Source organism: Lipophrys pholis, assembly GCF_963383615.2.
Source record: "Lipophrys pholis genome assembly, chromosome: 23".
Lineage (NCBI taxonomy): Eukaryota > Metazoa > Chordata > Actinopteri > Blenniiformes > Blenniidae > Lipophrys > Lipophrys pholis.
The window spans coordinates 910713-931650 of record NC_137645.1 but is presented as its reverse complement, the minus strand read 5'-3'; the positions used below and the strand labels follow the sequence as shown (position 1 = coordinate 931650).

The window sequence follows — 20938 nt, the reverse complement described above, 5'->3', positions numbered from 1 at the left end:
ACTATATAGGGTTTGATTTCTGATTGGCTGCTTGGAGCAACACACTTTTTAAAACCTGAAACAAGCCAGGGAGAGAGAGGACAGACTGTCTTCACTTCTGGGACGTCAGTCCAGGTATGGGGACGATTAGTACTGCTGGAGAACCTTTAGGAAGTGGATTTTACATCATATGATCTTTTAAAGAACATCATCCATTGGCAAAGCTTAAAATCTTTCATTTATTAATTTTAAGGACTCATTTGATCTGCATGTCCCATGATGCAATTGAAGTTTTCAGATGGTGAGAGGTCACATGACTTATTGTTGTAACTCTGGATGAAGAATGACGATGTTCTCCAGACCAGCCTGAGTCCAGCTTCAGCCGGGTGTTGCAGGGTTGTGTGAATTGGACGGCTCGTCTAAAGCCAGTGAGCATGATGGAGTTCTGAACGGTTCTGAAGTTGTTTGAGCTCCAGGTTTCTGATTCGGACGTGGATCCTCTGGAGTCCCTGAAGGACCAGGACGTAGCGTCATCGCTGGCAGGCTCAACCTGTTGAGTGACATTTAGCAAAGCGAGGCTCATCGCCTCAACATTTCTTCCTCCTGCGTTCCGAGAAACCCAGGAAGGTGATGTTCAGAGCTTTTAACCCGATGGAGGCCAAACCCGGTGTGACGGAGGTGTGAAACGACCTTTTACCCCCTGATAAGCTTGTTTGTTGTGTTTTTCGCTGTCACCCGCAGATCGTCATCCGTCTTCACCTGGGTCGAGCTCGGTTTCACCCGAGCCTGATAACGCCTTGATATCTCTTCTTATCGCCGGCTAAATAACAGGCCGCCACCTCGGGGAGCTGCGGGACTGCATGCCCTGCATACCGCCGTCACCCCTCCCCGCGTCCTTGTGCCGCCGAGTCTCGGCTTGATAAACACTGACAGTTGAAGCAAAGTATTTCCATGACTGACGGTTATTGACTCAGCAATATGGTGATTTGTTTCTTCGCTGCGGCACAATTGATTAGCCATAAGGAAACTCAGGAGACGTTATTGGATTGCTATTCAGAAAGATTGAGTGTCAGTCTCCATCGGATTCCATATCTCATCCATCTGGCTTTCACTCCCTGACTTTCTCTCTTCAGAATATATTAGTCATTTTCAATAATGACGGGCTGATGTGGAGGCGTCTCCTGTCCTCCATTTGATATTCTGAACCCGTGGCTAAATAATGGCGGATCCTCGACTCGTCTTGTTCACCTGTCAGCCGACTCCTTCCTGCTCGCTCTTTGTCTCTCATCCCGCCTGCTCTGGAATCAAGGAGAAGATTTTACACAAGCGCTGCAGCTCCGCCGGTGAAAACTGATTTCTGTCCTCTGGAAAATAACAACCTCTCAGAACACGGGACTTTGAAGTAGGAATTAGGAGTCATTAGAGGTGAATTGAGTCGAGTTGAGATCATATTGATCAAATTCACTTTATTAAAGTATTTTATTCTATTTATTCTGCACGATGTTGTCGCTTAAACTGTTGGCGAGGGAAATGAGGATTGTAAAGTCATTAAAATGACCAGAACTGAGGAGCCTCTTCTTAAGTATCACTTGTTTCCAGTGTTATTTATGTTTGGACGGCGCAGTGGAACAAATCAGTGTTTTTCATCTTTTAGCTCCAAAGGAAGTCCAACGATCCAAATTACTACTTTTCATGCGAATAAAAAAAGCAGCAGGTGTGTTTGGCCGTCGTGCCTTCTGATCCAGGAAACGACTCATTGGGGGGAAAGTGGAGCTAAAAGGCGAAGCCGCTTGGGTTTTTCTTTATCCTGCGTTTTATCATTTATCATGAAAACTCAAAGCTACTTAAGGAGGATTAAAGGGACGATCCTCCAAACCTCCTGGTTCCTTCTCCGTCTCCTCTCAGGAGCCGACGTCCGACCAGCAGAGCAGAGCAAGGTCACTGTGTGTGTGTGTGTGTGTGTGTGTGTGTGTGTGTGTGTGTGTGTGTGTGTGTGTGTGTGTGTGTGTGTGTGTGTGTGTGTGTGTGTGTGTGTGTGTGTGTGTGTGTGTGTGTGTGTGTGTGTGTGTGTGTGTGTGTGTGACTGTGTGACACGGGACATTCACTCACACGACTAACACAGATGTTACCTTTGTGGTCAGAAAAGCTGTAAGTCAATTAGGTTTTGCTAATGGGGCCGAGCTGTCTCACACACACACACACACACACACACACACACACACACACACACCGTATTGATGAGATTACCATGGTAATGTGAATGCATCCGGGTTAAACCACATTAAGCGACCCGCCTTCCTCAAAGATCATTTCTTGGTTTTTCTATACCGTCGGCCATCTTTTCCTCTGTCCTCCGCCGCCACTCGTCTTTCTGCCTCTTCCTCCTTTTGTCTTTTCCTGTGCCCTCCGTTCCTTCACTTTCTCTTCCTGCTGCTTCTCCTGCAGCAGATGCGAAGCAAATCTCCTGTATTGTGGCTCTTTACATCCATAACTTCCTCTTCCCATCTGTCCCCGGCTGTCTCTTCATCGGTTCCCATTTAATTGAATTATTGGCGAGCTCCATGCAAAATGTTTCAAACCCGGCACAGTTGGCCTCCCTCCTCCCATCCCTCTCAGATTTGACATTTTTGTTTGTTTTTGTGAATGTCACGGATATATAAATGGGACGACGATGGAGAAGCAACAAGAAAATATCATGAGTGCAATCAAACGATGAGGATCTATCTGCCGTTATTTTCTGATTGTTTCAACACTTTGTGACGATCCGCAAACAAATGAAAAGGATCATTGATCAACATGTTTGTCTCAGTAAACCGCAGGTCTCACAGCTGTAGGTAGTGGTTAGGTCTGTCACCTCACAGTCAGGAGGTCCCAGGATGGATTCTGTATGGCGTCTGCATCTCCTCCACTGTTTCATCGGGTATCGGCCAACTGTCAGGCCTCGTTCACACAACGCTTCTGAAAAGTTTCACATTGACACGACAACGTTCTGTCAACGATGAAGACCGAGAATCGGGACTGGGAGTCACGACACTCTGGAGGACACATTGTCCTTGTTGCCCCTCTACTGAGCATGTGCAGAACGACTATGGCTGCAATAGGAGAGTTTCCGCTGTTTCCACGAGGACGGAGGTGGCGCGTTGTCGAAAAGTTGCATTTTCAGTTCTTCTTCTCTTTAATGGCAGTTTGAATTACCGTCATCTACTGGTTCCAGCTAGTCCATACCGTTCCTACCACTCAGGAAAGAAAGAGAGAGATGTTGCGTTTCCATTTTGGATTTTATTGTGAATTTTATTCCCAATGAGGAGAAACTCTGAACCAATCTGTCTGTGCACAGTCTGAATGCTTAGTGATGTAAAGGATGACGTGTACAGTACGTCTCTGGTCACGGTTAAAGCCTGCATACATAATGTGAGCGTGGCTGACTCCCGGGGAGAACGGCACAGTTCTTCTTACTCTTTATGGTATGAGAAACCAAACTGTAGCTCCCGGCCGTACGACCTCTTTAATCTCCCTCCAACTACCCGAAAAAAGGAAGTCTCTCTCATTAGCAGGCTCTTGTCCTGCAGTGTTTTCTCTCCCCAGTTTGTGGAGTTGATCTTTCCCTCCGAGGCCCGGTGATAAAGGCCCCGCAGAGCAAACAAGGCATGGAGAATGGCCCTCTTGTCTTTTTATTATTGCCTCCTAATGCAGCTCTCGGTCCTGCTGTGATGAAGCGGGGCTGGAGCCTACACACACCTTGCAGAGGGCGCGTGCACACCCCTGACGTTAACGGCGGAGAAGAGCTCCCTCGCGGAGACAGACTCGCTAAAATCGGCTCATTTACATGCAGAGCCGCCGCTGAAGTAGATTTCTCTCACTCTTTCTGATCTCAACAACAATTTTCTGTGTCAAGCAGCTGCGACGAGGCCGGGAGAAGCTGCAGTGAAGTTGGTATGTGATTTTATTCCAGCTGCAATTTGAAAACAACTGTCGGGTTTTGTTGTCTGGAAAACACGAGCAACCCCCCCCCCCCCCCCCCTTGTCCTGCTTTCCTCGCTCTCCAGACTACAGGGGAGGGTGTGGGGGGGGGGGAGACAGGGTGGCGGAGGTCACTTTGATGTGACTATAAAGACGCACAGCAGGCCAGTGGAAAGAGATGAAAGGGTTCCAATAGATCTTGGTGGAGAAGCACAGAACAACGGGATCTATTCTACCTTTTGGAGGATAATGATGCTGCATCATAAACAAGAGGCGAGCGAGGAGCCGAGGAACCGAGCCGCCGTCTCACAATTAAAGTGAGCAAACAACATCTTTGAAGCGGGATGACAACGACCGTGTGGGAGAGCGACAGCAGCACGGCCATCTTGACTGTGAAACGAGCAAAAAGCTCATATCCCAGTCAAAGACAACAACCTTTTAAGGAACCATTCAAGAAAAGACTGATCATTTGCTCTTGTTGATTTATTTAAGCAGGATGAAGATACTTGAACTCATATTCACTTATTCTGCATGGTGCGTCATCAAATGTCCTGAAGATTCCAGAGGCCTGGCTTTGGCCCATGTTGGCTGGGTGCGGTTGCCTGCCCCCGTCAGGCCGAGGTGTGAACTGCGCAGGAAGTGTGGACTGATCACTGGATCCTTCACCAGCAGCCTACAAGTGGCTGTGTTGGTTTCTCTTTCGTTTACATGGATGACAAACAGATTTTAGCAGCAGCTCAGAGTCATGAAACCTGGACCAAAACACAAAGAACGACACTTACATCTTGTTTTTCTCTCTTTCCCTTAAACTAAATCACTGCATTCCTGCGCCGCTCTGCTCTGCTGTCGGTCTGCAGCTCAACGTGTTTTGATGATTGAGCCGATTGTGGATTGAAAGTAGAGCGCAGACACACGTCGGGAGGAGGAAGACCGACAGACGGCAGATGTTTCCATACAATCCAGCCACTGAGCCGGCCCAGCTGTGGCACGATGTGCCTTTACAGTACCGGGAGTTCAAGTGTGTGTGTGTGTGTGTGTGTGTAATTATTACCTTGGCTAGAGCATGCCCATAGCTTGGGTGGCCCGTCAGGAATGTGACGGCGGCAGTGAATCTGGAAATAGCAGCAGATGGTTTGTGATGGGTGCTGGAGTCTTACAGGTTGGCTCTGTGTGTGTGTGTGTGTGTGTGTGTGTGTGTGTGTGTGTGTGTGTGTGTGTGTGTGTGTGTGTGTGTGTGTGTGTGTGTGTGTGTGTGTGTGTGTGTGTGTGTGTGTGTGTGTGTGTGTGTGTGTGTGTGTGTGTGTGTGTGTGTGTGTGTGTGCAGATCAGTTGAATTTTTAATGATCCCGTGGGGAAATTGGGTCACTGCAGCAGCGCTGATGAACAGCATGAAAATGAAAAACAAACGGAACGTGTTGGAGATTGAGGACGCAGTGGTTGTAATACACTGATTCAATATCTTCTCCTGGAGCTGACCTCGCTGACCTTTCAGCAGTGAGGGTGTCTCGACAGTTTGACCCCTCTACTTGATGTGCTCCCACACACACATCCACACACACACACACACTCTCTTCAGATGCTGATAGGGTCAAGCCGAGGCTATCTCCAGCTTATCTCCCTCTGCCACATCTGAAGCTGCGTGTCGCTGATGAAGAGGAGAAAACTCAGGACCTCGGCTGGGATCAGGACGGCAACTGGACTCTCACCGCTTCCTCCTTGAACCCAGGGAGGGAGGGAGGGGGGGGAGGGGGGGCAGCGTGGAGAGCTGTGTGACAGAAATGGGGGTGAAAAAGAAAAAAGGAGAGTTATCACTCACGCTGTCAGTCTCTGGGGCAGGTTGTGATAAGAGAGGCAGTATGCTGCTGGTTGGTATCTATCTCCACCCCCCACCCCACACACACACACACACACACACACCTACAGGGGGAGAAAGACCCTGTTGTGTTCCCCTTCACCACCCATGAGTGAACACAGGCGCAGGTGTGCTGAGGTGAGGCGCTGCACTGTACGGCGGCCATTTGTCGACTGTATTCGGGGGCAGAGGGATGACAGAGTGAATGCAGATGGTGAGACGGGGGGGGGGGGCAGGAAAACGGGGTTCACATACTGCAGCTGCAGGTTAAGTGTTTGATTTCACTGCTGAGGCTCTGAAACAGCCTGTGACACTGAGACATGAGGCGTCCTGAGGCTTTTTTAACCGGCGGCTCGGATCAGGTCGCATGCTTGCAGGATATTAGTTTCATTTTAGTCTTTTGCAGCGAATCTCTCTCCCTACTCTGTTGTAAATGTCAGTTTGCATGAAGCCTCTTGATTCTTTTTTATATTCATTACAGTACAAGTTGGTTAGTTGGACTGAGGGAGCAGCCGGCATAGTTTACAGGTGCAGAATGTGATATTTTAAGATTCCAGCATTCCAAATATATCATAGAGAACACAGTATGGGGAACCATGTGTTTTTATGAGCTTTTAGGTGGTGTTAGTCTGAACACCTGCGAGGACTCTCTGACGGGGAAGTGGGTTTTTTTGGTCTGTGTATGTACCACTAAAGAGGACTCAGAAAATAAGCAGCTCACTACTATAAAGACTTCTTGTTTTGGTTGAATTGAAGTCACGTGTGGATGTAAACTCTTAATAAATCCCAGAAACTGCAGTCGGTTTGCTTCGCAGCACAACTCCGCACCCTCTTAACTCACTGCTGGTGTTTGGCAGCTAACTCCAACAACCCCACCACGCTGTATAATGACAGTCCAAATGTAGGAAATTCACCCAACCGTAGGTTTTGTAATGTGAATTTCCTGCTTCCAGTGTACTTGGTATTTTAAAGATGGAGGTCACCCATTCCCCATTGACCTGCAGCCCAGCAGGAGCAGGCTTTCAAACATCGGACAGCCATGCACTGTAATTTCGACCAAACGTACAGCCTGTAGAAACCTTTAGAGTTAAATTTAAAAGGTCTATAGCCTTGTTTACATGGCAGCACTTTCGTAAAAGTGGAAAGTATTTTGGGCGTCATGTTTTCCTGGGACTATCTGTGTTCTCCTGTTGTTAATGTTAAGAGCTCATTGTTCTCTGCTGGGTGTGTGTGTGGTTTCATTACAAATAATAATACATTCATTTCTAATGCACATTTCATTAAAAAGAAAAAAACAATAACCAAGAGCTCCAACTAGTGGCCCAACATGCTCACTACATCATTTTCAGTGTTTCCACCTTCTCTACGGACTTCGTTTTCACATCGTTGCCAACGTGAAACTTTTCTGAAACAAAAGTGGTTTCTCTTTAAACATTGTCGTGTAATCTGGGTCTCAATGCTCCCTGAACGTACCGCCTTCCAAATTAGTTCTACGGAATGAAAGGTAATAGTTTCTTAAACTATAACTATTACGACGTCTTGTTGTACCACATCATACCACAAGACGGCGTAGTGAGTCGATGAAGCATCATTATGTCTCCAGGGGATCAAGAGAAGAAGCTCTTTTAGCAATATTGTTTTTGAACATATGTCATCCAGTGATGTGTCATCAAATCAATAGTTTGATTGACAGGCGGCCTCTGTACTATAGAGTCTGTATCCCCCGGTGAGAAACATGCCCCCCCCCCCCCCCCCACACACACACACACACACAACATTTCCTCTGCGTCTCCGACAGGTCGGCCTTCATTAGCCATGCGTTGACCCAATATCTGGAGGTGTGGGGGTTGAAAGGAGGTGGGGGGCGGAGATGTTGACAAATGGGAGAGGAGAGTATCAAATGACCCCTCGGGACTCGGGTGGGGGTGTGGGGGGGGTGTGTGGGGGGGCAGAACAGAACAGAAAGTGACCCAGTGTTGTGTGAAGGTTTTTTTTTCCTCTCTTTTATCTCGGGGAGGGTCACAGCAGAGGTTAAGCTAAGATCACTGGCGCTCATCAAAAACGGTTTAATTGGCGCTTTCACCTCATATAACACACACATGCTGCACACATGGGCGGCATTAACCACAATAATCTGACCAGAATATTCTGCATGTGGCCGACTGGTTCATGCCAGCGTCGACAACGACGCCCGCCCAGAGGCTCAGATTAGCCAATCACATGGAGCCTGACAGCCGCCGCACCCTGGAGCGAGAGGAGGGCTTCCAGTGAGTGACAGGCTGGAGGAAAGCTGCAAGAAGATGGCATCTAGTCAACCCGAGGGGGGGGGGGGGGGGGGGGTGACAGTTGACTGAGGTGACAGACAGGCAGGCAGTGACTTACAGACCTGTCATACAACCTTCTGTCAAGGGCACCAGGATCTTTTGTTGACGGTGTTTACGCCTCACAACTTGCACTCGGTGGAGGAGGAACAAACAGGATGTTTGTGAGAGCTTCCCTCTATTCTGCGTTTGTCACTGCAGCATAGATCCGCTCCAACGTGCATGCACCCCGAGTGCGAGGAGTAAAAGCTCCTACCGGGAGGCGCACAGTGTGTTACGTTGCCTCAAAAAGTTTCCCCGTGTCCTGACCTTTAGGAATGCACCTAGCTGTTCCAAATAAAGATGGCAGCAGGGCGACATACTGTACCTCATTATACGGCGGGGCCTCGGCCAGTCCGTTACATTACAAGGTAATACAAGCCAAAGGCAGGGCACATGGGCTGGACGCTGAGGCCTTTCTCAGCAGATTATTTTGGGCTCACTCCTGTGTCATTACACAGCCTCCCGCTCTGTATTTAGGCCTGCTGATTGCAGGGCAGAGATTGGGCAGGGCTGAGGTGGGCTCTCCCTCCACTCACAGCGCTTTGACTTTGGCCTTGCTGTTTGATGTGTTTTTGTGGCGAAAGGCAGCGTGTGCCCTCTTTCTGTGCCACAGCCCCCCTCCCTTTATCCCCCTAGTTTAATTCCTCTGCTGCTCTGAAACACACGGGAGGAGCTGGACTGTTTTATCTGAGCTTCATCTGCGGGAGAACCCAGAACTGTGGGGATGCGTCTGTTTATGTGTGTAACGAGGAGAGAAAGAGGGAAAAGAGGGGTAAGAAGAGGCAGATAGAAGGGCGCGTGGGCGCGTGCACGTGCCTCCTCTCTCCCTCCCTATAATCGGCGACCAACGGGAGGAGGCGGAGCCGACGCGCTGACTGTAACGCGATAGCTGGTCCGCTCAAAAGCCCGATCCCTCTCTCTCTCTCTCACACACACACACGCACACACTCCACACACACCTCGCGGACGTACGCAGGACACGCTGGTGGTGTGTGAACGGAGCGGAGAGACGGAGGAGCGCGGAGCGGAGCGCAGGCTGCAGCGGCTGATGACAGTCTCCACTCCTGACAATCTCAGCACTTTTTCTTCATTGTCTTGTTCCTTTAGTGCTTCGTTTTAAAAGCATCTTCCGACACCCTGGCCGAGGCTTTCGGAGCTTTGAGACTTGTTCCCGCGGACTTGAAGCCTCCGCCTGCAGGAGACGCGACCCTCGTGTGCGCAACATTACGCGGGGACTGTGGAGGGGATCCAGAGAGAAGGACACCTCCGACCGGACCTTGGCGCACCCTGGAGCCGCTGTCCAGACTCTCCGCTCATCGCCTGAAGCCTCCCGGCAGCGGAGCGCAGCAGTATTGATCACGGAGTTTGTTTATTCCCTGGTTTCTTGGATGAGGTTTAGCGGCATCTCGTCGCCAAATGGACAGACTTAAAAAGGCAGCGTTGAAAGGAAATTATTCATTTCACCAATGACATGTAAAGGGAACGGAGTTTTCTCCAGCAATGGTTTAATTAACATCGGGGATCTTAATTAAAGTGGTCCGGTTTTTCCAGCGGCTTGTAGTCCGACTCCGGTGTGGATTTTTGGGAGGAACCGCAGCGCGTTTTTGCTCCGAGGTGGCAACAGCAGATACTTGAAGCTCTCCGCAAGTTTTCGCATCATCCAAGATGGATTTTGTGTCATCGCTGATTGGATTTTTAATGGCAATGTGTCATCTGGCGTTGAGAGTCAAAGGAGACGCGGGTGAGTTTTAGTTACTCCTTCATTTTGACGCACGCGAGGTTTCCCAACCACAACAAGCCAAAGGAGCCTAAACGCTATTCTACCACTATATATTTACTCCAACCGCTGGATTTCATTTAATAGTTGGTCTTAAACATTGTACATATTTTTCACCCTTTAACCAAATATATTTATTTATTATTCCATGTTATAATTTCATTACACATCTGGCACAGCGAAGGATTTCTGTGTTTATAAATCTACACGAGGGGTGTTTATAACGTGTGTACAGAAATATTCTGTTTGAAATCATGTCGACACTGTGTTGGTTTTCTACTCAGCCACTAATTAAAACCATTTCGACATTTTAAACTGAGGGAGTCAGATGTTTTCATCAAATATTTAGAAAACGGAAACAGAGATCTGTGCCTGTGTAACTGAAGCTCAGTGGCCTGCAAATAAGATAATCTACCTTATCAGGGACGTGGAGCATGCGGAATTTGAAGCACGGCGTTTATCTTTTTTGTATTTGTTGATTAAAAAGAGTAAATAGGCGCATGTCTGATGAAATAGACGTCCAGATCAGGTTAACGCGATGTTCGTGCGTAATTTACGGTTTTCCTGGTTCCCAGGACGTACGTGCGTAAAAGCTTCACCATCGCTGTAGAATTCCAGTGATTCGATCGTCAATGTGATTTCACATCATCCGGCACGAGACTGTCCTCGTGCTCTTTGGGGGTCGTGTGTGTGGGGTGAAGACTCTGCTGCAGGCGGCAGCACTCCGCCACCTCCGTGCGCTCTCACGGTGAGATTCTCACCGATCAAATAATTGGCACGAATGTTTCGGAGCAGGGTGAGCGGTAAGAGAGGATCCATATGGTCTGGATTTAGAACCTTGCTGCCAGGCACTTCGGCGCACGTCTATCACGTTGTAAAGGACGGGGAGTGTCTCCCTCAGCCGAACGGATCTTCTTCCAGGAGCGCGAGAGTCTGTGCGTTCTGCTTGGTCACTCCACCGAATTGATGTCATTCATTAAGAGCTGCTTTGTTATGTCACCACAGGCGGTGGAGGAGTTGTTGGAAAGTCTTGTTCTCACTGCGTTACTACGCAGAAAAGTGGCAGGATGACACATGGCCCCTCCGAGTGCCACTTCTGGGTTTTGCGTCACCAAGTGAAACTTTTTTCGCACAGCACTCATCCGTGCGTTTGTTTATTTATTGCTGAGCCAGTATTTGTAATCATGTCGTTTAATGTCACAATTTGCACGACAACACATCCCGCATAACGCGCAGAGTAACGATGAAGGACGGGATGTGCGGTTTTTATTAGCGGAGCGGTGCTGCGCCTCTTCAGTAGGCGGAGTGAGGAGCTGCTCATGGTCTCGTGATGACTGTTGAGACTTTACAACACCACCCGCTGGCGTGCCTCAAAACAAAGCCTTCACTTCACATGGGCTCCCCCTCTTTTTTAGGCTACTTGTTTTAAATAGGACATTGCTCTCGAGTGTGTGTGTGTGTGTGTGTGTGTGTGTGTGTGTGTGTGTGTGTGTGTGTTTTTCACTGGCTGCCCATGTACACAGTGATCTGAGACAGATGTGGGCCTCTTGGCAGTCATCAGGCAAGCTGCATCCTCCTTCTCTCTCTCTCTCTCTCTCTCTCTCTCTCTCTCTCCTGCCAAGACACTGCACCACATGTCCCTGCCTCCTCACTCACTCCAGAGCCACATCACACACAGATGCCAGGAGGAAAATAGACCAAAAAAGAAATGGACAAAGTGAGTGTGAACAGGGAGGCTCGGAGTCGGAGGAGAGAAAGTGGCTGCAGAGAGAAGTGAGGGATGGCTGCAGAGCTGCAAAGTCACCGAAAAGCAAGTGAGACATGGGCCAGAGAGCCAGGCGGGGGGTGGCAGGGGGAACAGATCGGGGGAGTGGATTGTGCCTCTAACAGAGTGTGAGAGGAAAGGGCAACTTCAAAGCAGGCAGGGGTCATGGAGTTAAAATGGCACTGGACTGAAGGGGGGGGAACAGATCACATTAAGGGTTTATGAAGTGACACTACCATCTTGGGTGACACAGCTAAAGTGGGGTAAAATCATAGCCGGAGCCTGACTGGGAGGCCGAGGGTAAAAGAGGTGAAGGGAAAAAAAAACAAGCTCTGTTACTGAATGATACTCTCATGAAAGTCAAGTACATTGGCCTCACATTAAAGCCTTTCACTTTCCAAACAGTTCCAGCTTTTCCTGATGATGGACTCCATCTGGGTTTTACAGATTTGATGCTTTTGCAGAGCAGCAAAAATATTTCTTTTAAAATGCGCCTCTCACGCAGACGCACCTCCAACAGCGTGAAAGTTTCCCATGACGTGGATGAAGCGAGTCCCTGAAGGTGCCTGGAGCTGGACTCGCTCCAGCTGTGGCCTGCTGTTGTCTGACTTTTCTTTGCCGCAATCTTTCAAAGCCACACAGTGAGACTTCGCCTCCACTTGTACTGTAATCCCCATAGTTTGACTCGGTGACATGTACATTAATTACTCCTTACCACAGGCATTAATATTCAAGCCATTAAGCAGCTCATTTGCATGTTTATTGAGTGGGCGGCTGTGCATCCTCTTCACCCACAGTATCATCTCCTTCCAGTGCTGCGTTTCTATTTATTCCATCATTTCCTGTCCAAATGTTTGCTCCTCGCTCAGTAAACTTTCTCATTTTTTTCCACCCCTCTTAGTGTTTTGTCCTTCTCTTTGTTTCCTCTTGGCCTCTGCAGCCCACCCTTTAATTCCCCGCATTTCTCCGTATTTTAATCTGGCCGGCCTCAGAGGTATCAGCTGAGAAAACAAGGTCACCCATTAGCATTCATAGCCCAAGACAAAGTGAGCGCTGCTGCGTTCGATACCAGGCAGGTATGAGAGTCACAGGCTCATGCAAAGCCCTGCAATAGCCTCCCGCACGGGGGGTGAAATTAAAAACAAGACCTCCATAAATAAAACAGAGCTGGGTCTTTCAGCCTGTCGCATTAGATGCATTGGGGGTCTTAACGGGAGCTCAGGGACAGGTTTAGATGGAGGCTGGATGGATGGGGGGGGGGGGGGGGGGGTGTTTGCATTGCATTGTCAGGCTGTGCAGCATTTACTGTGATTCAAAGGTTAAAGAGGAGACGGTGCCATAGGAAACCGTTTAAGGTGGGAAGTTAAGAGAAAAGTCAGTTTTTTTTCTGCAGTCAGTCGGGGGGGGGGGGGGGGGTAAATTCTTGTGTTTTCCTTCTTCCACTAGACTGGAGCAGGTTTGATGCCCCTGAGGAGACTTGACACCGTCGTCAGGTAGTGTTTAGGATCAGGCGTCCTGCTGCACCGGCAACCATCTGTCTGCTGGATTGATTCACTGATCCACTGATCAGGATGACCAGCTCCGTGCATTCAGCTGATTAGCACAGGGCACTTATCCTGTTAGGGAGGGAGGAGCGAGGAGGGAGAGACGAGGGGAGGAAAAGAGGATTCCGGGATATTATCTGCTTTTGATGTGGCTTTTGTTACTTGTTAAAAGGAAAATCCCTCTTTAAACACGTTTAAGTCTGTTAAACTAAAGCCTCTTGTGTGTATAAGTTGCATTCCGGGGCGGACTGTGTGCTGAAGTTTGGCTGCAGAAAACCTTTAACAAAATGATAAGATTACAAGGTTTTAAGGGAAACAATAGATTTAAAATCTATAACAACATGTAAAGAAGCTCTTAAAACTCTCAGCTACTATTTTAGATTACACTTCCTGTTCCGTGTCGGAGGACATGGAAATCTTTTTGTTCAAGATTTTCCAACACGGAATGAGTAAATGGAAAAAATCTCTTTCTGTCATTATACCACAAGTATGGCACAATTTACTGAGGATTCCCATTAAATAGCATAAAAAAGATTAAAAATCGCCCCAGTGGAGCAGCACTGATATAAAACGCAATAAAAATGATTAAAATCTTTAGAAGAAGACTTTCATTGTACAGTTTCATTAAACTCTGAAGCAGCGAATACTGGATATCTGCAGCTCTGATGTCAGCCGTGCAAGATTTCACCCACAAGATGTTTATTTTTTGCAGTATAAGGTCTCTAATAATACGTCTGTACAATTAGCATAATAATGCATGAAGATTTCAAAGTTGCTCATTTATTTTTTTCCTGATGCGTCCAGAAGTAAATAACATGGAAGCTTTGCTGAAGTTGCACAAATGCTCATAACACCACCTTCCCTCCCAACATGTCGTCATTTATAAATTTATAAGTGCAACAAAAAGAGCTTTCTCCCCCTGTGTTCCTCCATCTCTCTCTCTCTCTCTCTCTCTCTCTCTCTCTCTCTCTCTCTCTCTCTCTCTCTCTCTCTCTCTCTCTCTCTCTCTCTCTCTCTCTCTCTCTCTCTCTCTCTCTCTCTCTCTCTCTCTCTCTCTCTCTCTCTCTCTCTCTCTCTCTCTCTCTGGTCCAGTCTAGTGTGGAATGGGTGAGATTAAAAGCAGTGAGAGAGAGAACCTGACTGAATGGATGAGTGCTGCCCACTCTCCCCTCTTATTCCCTCACTCTGGGTGATAGCACTTTTTAATTAAGGTGGAGAAGAAGGAGGGGAGGGTGGAGGGAATGGTGGGGGGGGGGGGGGCATAGGGATGTTGGGGGGGGGGGGTACTACTACGAATGATGGAGGGATTTATCAGCGCCTCTCCTCACAGTCGCAGCTTATCCCAGAGCGTGACGCCATGCTTCCCCGATAAGGCAGCTAATAGAAATGAGAGCGTGCACACACACACACACACACACACACACACACACACACACACACACACACACACGCACACGCACACACGCGCGCTGCAGAACGTGAACTAAGACATGCAGACATATGCACATTTTCTCAGATAATGAAGATAAAGGAACTCACTGTGGCTACAAAGACATCTGTGGGTTCGACTTGATCATGAGCGACTGGAAGAAATGTGCTCTCACACACACACACACACACACACACACACACACACACACACACACACACACACACACACACACACACACACACACACACACACACACACACACACACATTTGACTAAACTCATTCCATTTGTACAACCTATGCAAAAACTGCATGTAAAGATGAAAATATATTTGCAGTGTTTGTTGTGGGTTTCAGCTTCATGTACACAAATCTTCCCCCAAAGATAATGAGTCCTGCAAACACTCCACACACACATGCATAGAAGTGTCCTTGTTCTCATGTAATAAGGTTTTAGCTCCTTGCATGGCTGGAGTGTGTGTGGCCCGCGTGTGTTGGTGTGTGTGTGTGTGTGTGTGTGTGTGTGTGTGTGTGTGTGTGTGTGTGTGTGTGTGTGTGTGTGTGTGTGTGTGTGTGTGTGTGTGTGTGTGTGTGTGTGTGTGTGTGTGTGTGTGTGTGTGTGTGTGTGTGAGAGTGTGTAGACAGATGGGCTCTTCTAGTGGAAGAGACAGTACAATTCATGAGAGTCGCTGGCAGCTCCTGAGTGCTTCTCCTGTGTTACTCATTCAACACCACAACTTCTGTTCTCACACTCTGCTTGTCATTGAAACACACACACACACACACACACGCTGTCACACACACATGCACATCCATATTTTGTGTACTAACTACCCTCCAGTAATTAGGAAGAAGCACACATATCTAGAATGTACAGTTCCTGTGTGTGTGTGTGTGTGTGTGTGTGTGTGTGTGTGTGTGTGTGTGTGTGTGTGTGTGTGTGTGTGTGTGTGTGTGTGTGTGTGTGTGTGTGTGTGTGTGTGTGTGTGTGTGTGTGTGTGTGTGTGTGTGTGTGTGTGCTGACTGACAGAGGTTTCCCTGTGGGGTCAGCGTCTTCAGGGAGCCGCTGGATAGCAGGCATGTCTTAATGAGGCTCGTCAGGCTCTCTGCACAGCGCATCCACACCGTCGCTTCGCTCAGTCTTCTCCTCTCTGCAGCATCCTCCCTTCCCTCCCTCCCTCACTGTATTTCTCCCTCCTCATCACCTTTTGTCACCTCCCTCCCTCCCCGTATGCCTGTCACTCGCCGTCGCTCTCCCGCTGATCAATCTCCTCTTCCTCCATCCGTCTTTTATCCTCTCTCCTCCTCTTCAATCCACCTTTCCTCTTCTTCCTCGTCGTCCCTGTTTTCTGCTTTCATCCTCTCTCCCTTCCTCTCTTTCAGCTCTTCCCACTCTAATCCCCTCTCTCCCCCTGCTCCGCCTCTCCACCCATCCTCTTCATCCTCCTTGGAGGCCATTGAATGGGCAGCTCAGGAGGAAGAAAAAAAAAAAGTGTTGAGGCTGCAGGATTCTCCCCAAATGGCTTAATCTGCCGAGGCTCGGCGCGCTGATAGCCTCCATAGGCCTCCCAACAATGACTGTCTGTCTGCTCAGCCCAGCAGATAAAGACACGTGTGTGTGTGCGTGTGTGTGTGTGTGTGTGTGTGTGTCATTCTTCACCATCCCTGCTATCTTTTTGAAAAATGTCAGTTTGCTGTTTTAGCGCCTGGAGATTGACAGGCCCTCTGTGTGTTTTTGGAAGAGAGCTTGCGTGGGTGGGCGTTTGAACACAGCACAGCCGCGCCTGGTGTGTGTGTGTGTGTGTGTGTGTGTGTGTGTGTGTGTGTGTGTGTGTGTGTACGCACACATTCATAAATGTGTGGGTGTGTGTAAAGCGCGCATCCCGGTGCATGCAAGCATCTTCATGTGTGCCCCTTTAAGATGAACCTGGCCGCTTGTTGTATGTTTGTGTAACGAGCCTGTGTGCAGGCGTGTGCACGTGGGCGGCCGGAGTCACGCACTCACATGAAATCTCTCCGGCAGCCGAGTGTTCGCCCGATGCGCGGGTGTGGGCGTTGCTCCTCTCCGGTAACAAAGTAAGGAAGCCATCGCAGCTCTATCAAATGTCAGAGAATCTTAAGTGAGCCTTTTAAGCACAATAGGCGGTGGAAATGTCAACACTTGAAGGGTCTATTACACTTCAAGCCTTTGGTGCTGCTTTTTTTTTTTCTTTCTCTCTGTTTCCTTTATTGATGCTTTCACAGAAATCTGAAAGAAACAGGCAGAAATATCAACCCATTTATGTCAAGAACAGATTCAGTTCAGCAGCTGGGTGGTTAAGCCAACCATTTGGTTGTGTATTGTTTATGGCAGAGCTCTATAGGAGCGATGATGCTTTTCTTCTTCTCCTTCATATCTGTGTTGCTTTTCCCTTGTTTGGTCAACAAATGCTGGCTTCAATATTAAGGATATTATAGATATTGTCCTGCCTTTTCAGTTCAATATCGCCTGGTTCATTACATTTAGAGATCCCACAGGAGAATCAGTGAACACACACACACACACACACACACACACACACACACACACACACACACACACACACGCACGTACAGTGTTAGGTATAGAGTTAACCCACCCCCTGCTGTTGTCATGGAGAACACATTTCGCCTTTGCTCCTGTAAAAGAATAATAATAATCCCTGAGAATCTATTGCAATGCCGGAGTAATAAAGGAGCCGCGATGCACAATGGTGCGTGTGTGAATGCTCATATACATGTTCCCTTTGTGTGTGCGTGTGAGTTTATGTGTTTAGCGTGTTTATGGGAGATAACGCCGAGCGCGGGAGCTGCCGTCGCTGTCGGGGCGCAAGCAGAGAATAGGGCCTTTGTTAATGTGCGAGCTTCTCATTACAGAGTCGGGGTGACCCCCCAGAACCCCGCTAGACTGGCCGTCTGTGTGTCACTTCCTGCTGGGGCCTGCTGAGCCACGCCATTGGCAGGCTATTGTTCCTGGGAGAGCGTGATAGGATCAGGGAATGTGTCCTAATGTTTGCAGATTGGCTTGCCGGAGCAACAATTACACTTGGAAGAACGTTCCCACCGGGGGCCGCGGGGAGATAAGAGCCTGGGTGTGGAAGAGGGGCGTGTGTGTGCTTGTGTGTGTGTGTGTGTGTGTGTGTGTGTGTGTGTGTGTGTGTGTTCACCCAGATGCAGCAGTGATGATCTTTTATTGTTTTAATAGCTCACCCATGTGGCCTCACTCGCATTGAGAAATCCACAACGGAGAAGTTTTTCCAATTTCCGCCTAAATTGCTTTCTTTGTTTCCCCGTGCGTTTGTTGTTCATCACGTCTCCATATAGCGGCGCCGTGTGGCGTCGACTCACAGGAGCAAACGTGCAAATGACAAGACGTACGGGGGATGAAAACAGACTGGGTTGTTGCTGCGTTGCTGGAATTTACAATCAATAACGGCCACGCCCTTCTCTGTCTCCTCCACAGTGCGGGAGTGCGGCGGCGTCCTGGACGCCAGCGAGCCCGGTTACATCACGTCCCCGGGCTACCCCATGGAGTACCCGTCGCACCAGAACTGCCACTGGATCATCACGGCGCCGGAGCCGGCGCAGCGCATCGTCCTCAACTTCAACCCCCACTTCGAGATCGAGAGGCTCGACTGCAAGTAAGAGTTCTGACGCAGATTCTGAGCCTTGTTAAAAACGTTTTATTCTCATTGACTCTCATCACAGTTGTCGTGTAAACAGACTCCAGAAACGCTCCGGAGGTTTTCTGTCTTCTCTTGAGAACGTGGTTTTGTAAACCGGGTCTGAGGTGGTGAACCGATGTTCTGTCTGACTGACGCCCTCATTAGCATCCCACTTCCACAAAAGCATTTGTATCCCAAATAAGTCCTTTCCTGTTGCGGCGCACAGATTTTTACATAATATTTTCACTCCCGGCTGGCAGTTTGGCTTGATCCCAAGTTGCTGATACATTTTCCACATTTTAACCACAACAGGTCAGTTGAAAAGGAAATTTTAATTGCAGAGAAGCTTTCTGCAGAACGAGGACCGTTACCTCCACTTTTTCTTCTTGGGAGATAATTATTTATGGAGCAAATGGAAAACACGTCCTTTTTTTCATTTTTTTCCATTCGTTTGGCCCTCTGTGCTGCAGAGTTTAACCACAGACTCTCCAGGCCAAGAAGCAGATTAAATTCCTTGCTCAAGGGCACGTCAGCGGCAGCGCGAGCAGGAAATGTTGCTCATTTCCACGTCTCAGGGTTTTCTGGTCTTCTTGGTGGACGCAGGCGAGCGAAGCAGGTCACAATGGAAGACCGGATGGAAAGAATGATCCCGCTGCTTTAACTGATGATGCTCGACAAGAAAACAGAGGTTGTATGCCAGGGGATGTTTTTTTTTTTTTTTTTTGCTTTAGTCCTTAAAATCGATGTAGATGAGGTTGTTTTTCACAGTTTAGAAAGTCGCATATGGATTTTTTTGTAGGGAAAATATGGAGAAATTTAGAATTCACCTCACGTTTAACAGGCAGTCTTGTATTATCTAGTGTGTGTGTGTGTGTGTGTGTGTGTGTGTGTGTGTGTGTGTGTGTGTGTCGTGCCACAGATCACAGCGATCGCCTGAGATTGAAAGACAAAACATAATCAGGCACTTCCTAAAATCTAAAGCAGATTTGAAAATGTTTTGTCAAACTCGAGCTGGGAGAAGATGAGCACAGTTTTGTTTTTGTGTTTCTTAGAAGGAAACGCTGATCTGGACCATAACAAGCTGGAATCTTCCGTCTGATAACCAAATGCCAAGCAGGACTAATGTTCAGGTCTGAGTGCTTCTGACGAGGGAAGAGATGGATTGTGAAGTTTTGGAGGAAGGGGGTAAATGAGGCCCAGCTGTTGATCTGGATATAACCATGCTGGTCAGCTTCCTTTCTCAGAAACATGAATAATCCAAATCATATGTTGCTCTATTGTGTTTGACCTCAGAGGAAGAGGGAAGGAGTCACAGCCTCTTTTGTTTGTTCTACTTTTATTCAGCTGAATCAGAGGGAGCGCTGCGCTTTGTCGTCACTCAGCAAATTAAAGAATTAATAATTCCAGATGGTTGTTTCCTCCTCTCGTTCTGCTTGTGTTCCCTGACAAAGCGCCCTGTCTGGCCAGGAGAAAAATGTTGCTTTCATGAGCACATCAATGGCTGCTCTAGTGAAAGGCTTTTGTAATGACTGTCGGTTCTTTTCACGCAGCTGAACCACAAATGTTATTTTGATGCCTCGGCTTGTGTGTCTCCAGGTTTAATGTGCTGAAAAGGGGGAGAAAAAGTTGCATAATTATCTCCTCTTTGCACTGCGCTCCTCCGCGTTAGCGCCGGCGTCACGGAGCCGTGGCCGGCGAGGAGGAGGAGGAGGAGGAGGAAGAGCGGCTCAGCTGTCGATAAGCAATGTGGCGAGCAGCTTCTCGCAGCCTGAGGCGTGCAGGGCAGGAGCAGGAAGGCTTACTGCAAGGCCCCCTCTCCTCCACCGACAGTTTTGCCGGGAATGGGGCTGGCCTGGAGGGACCGAGGCCTTCGCCTGCCCTCCAACACTCACTCCCACTCATCCTGCTTTCATCCTGTGGAGGAGGAATCGTCATGGAGCACTGGTGGGCGTCTACGTGTGAATAACTGTGGAGACGAGTGTTGATGGTGCTTCCCTCCATCCAGCCGTCCTGCCCTGATACACCCCATTAGAGGGAAACATTTATTTATGCATATTCCCCCACGCTAATGTGTTTGCCCTTCTGCGTTTGCCCTCCAGGGCAGAGAAATGGCAGCAGAAAGAAGTGTAGAAAGGCAGAGTGTGGCTCAGTACTCCTGCTCTCTCTGTCCTGCGTTATGCTTCTTCTCCGGATTGATCCGAGCCCCGTGGCGGCGTTATGGGTTGCTTCCTTTCTCTGCCCGCCCGATTAGCCACGGCAGTGTGAGCGAGCGAGCAGCCAGTAGATTTTTGCATGTTTTCACGGTCCTTCCTCGAGGATGGTGTGTGTGTGTGTGTGAGAGAGAGTGTGTGTTGTGGGGGTGAAGAGGTGGAGGGCCGGGCATCTCGGTCAGGCCTGAAAATCTGCATGACAGCTGGGATTACAGAGGAAAAGCAGAGCTGTGTTACCTGAAACATGTGGTCCAGACTGCTGATAGTGGAAACAGAACGCAGGGCGATAACGCGGTTATACGGACTGTGAATGGACATATGTTTTATTTTTTGTTTTTTTTTTTGTGACTGTGCTTCCAAAACACGTGCAACCT

General features: G+C 48.5%; 1 protein-coding gene across 2 annotated transcripts in view; it reads left to right on the top strand.

Annotated features, from left to right (window-relative positions):
* Positions 1-9082: 9082 nt before the first annotated feature.
* The window catches only part of nrp2a (neuropilin 2a), a 59301-nt gene continuing 47445 nt past the window's right edge, over positions 9083-20938 (top strand). For both annotated transcript variants that reach the window (XM_080493014.1, XM_080493015.1), the window contains exons 1-2: positions 9083-9895; positions 18153-18330. In XM_080493014.1, the coding sequence (XP_080349140.1) occupies positions 9820-9895; positions 18153-18330 (254 nt within the window). In that variant the 5' untranslated portion in view covers positions 9083-9819. The remainder of the gene's footprint in view (positions 9896-18152; positions 18331-20938) is intronic.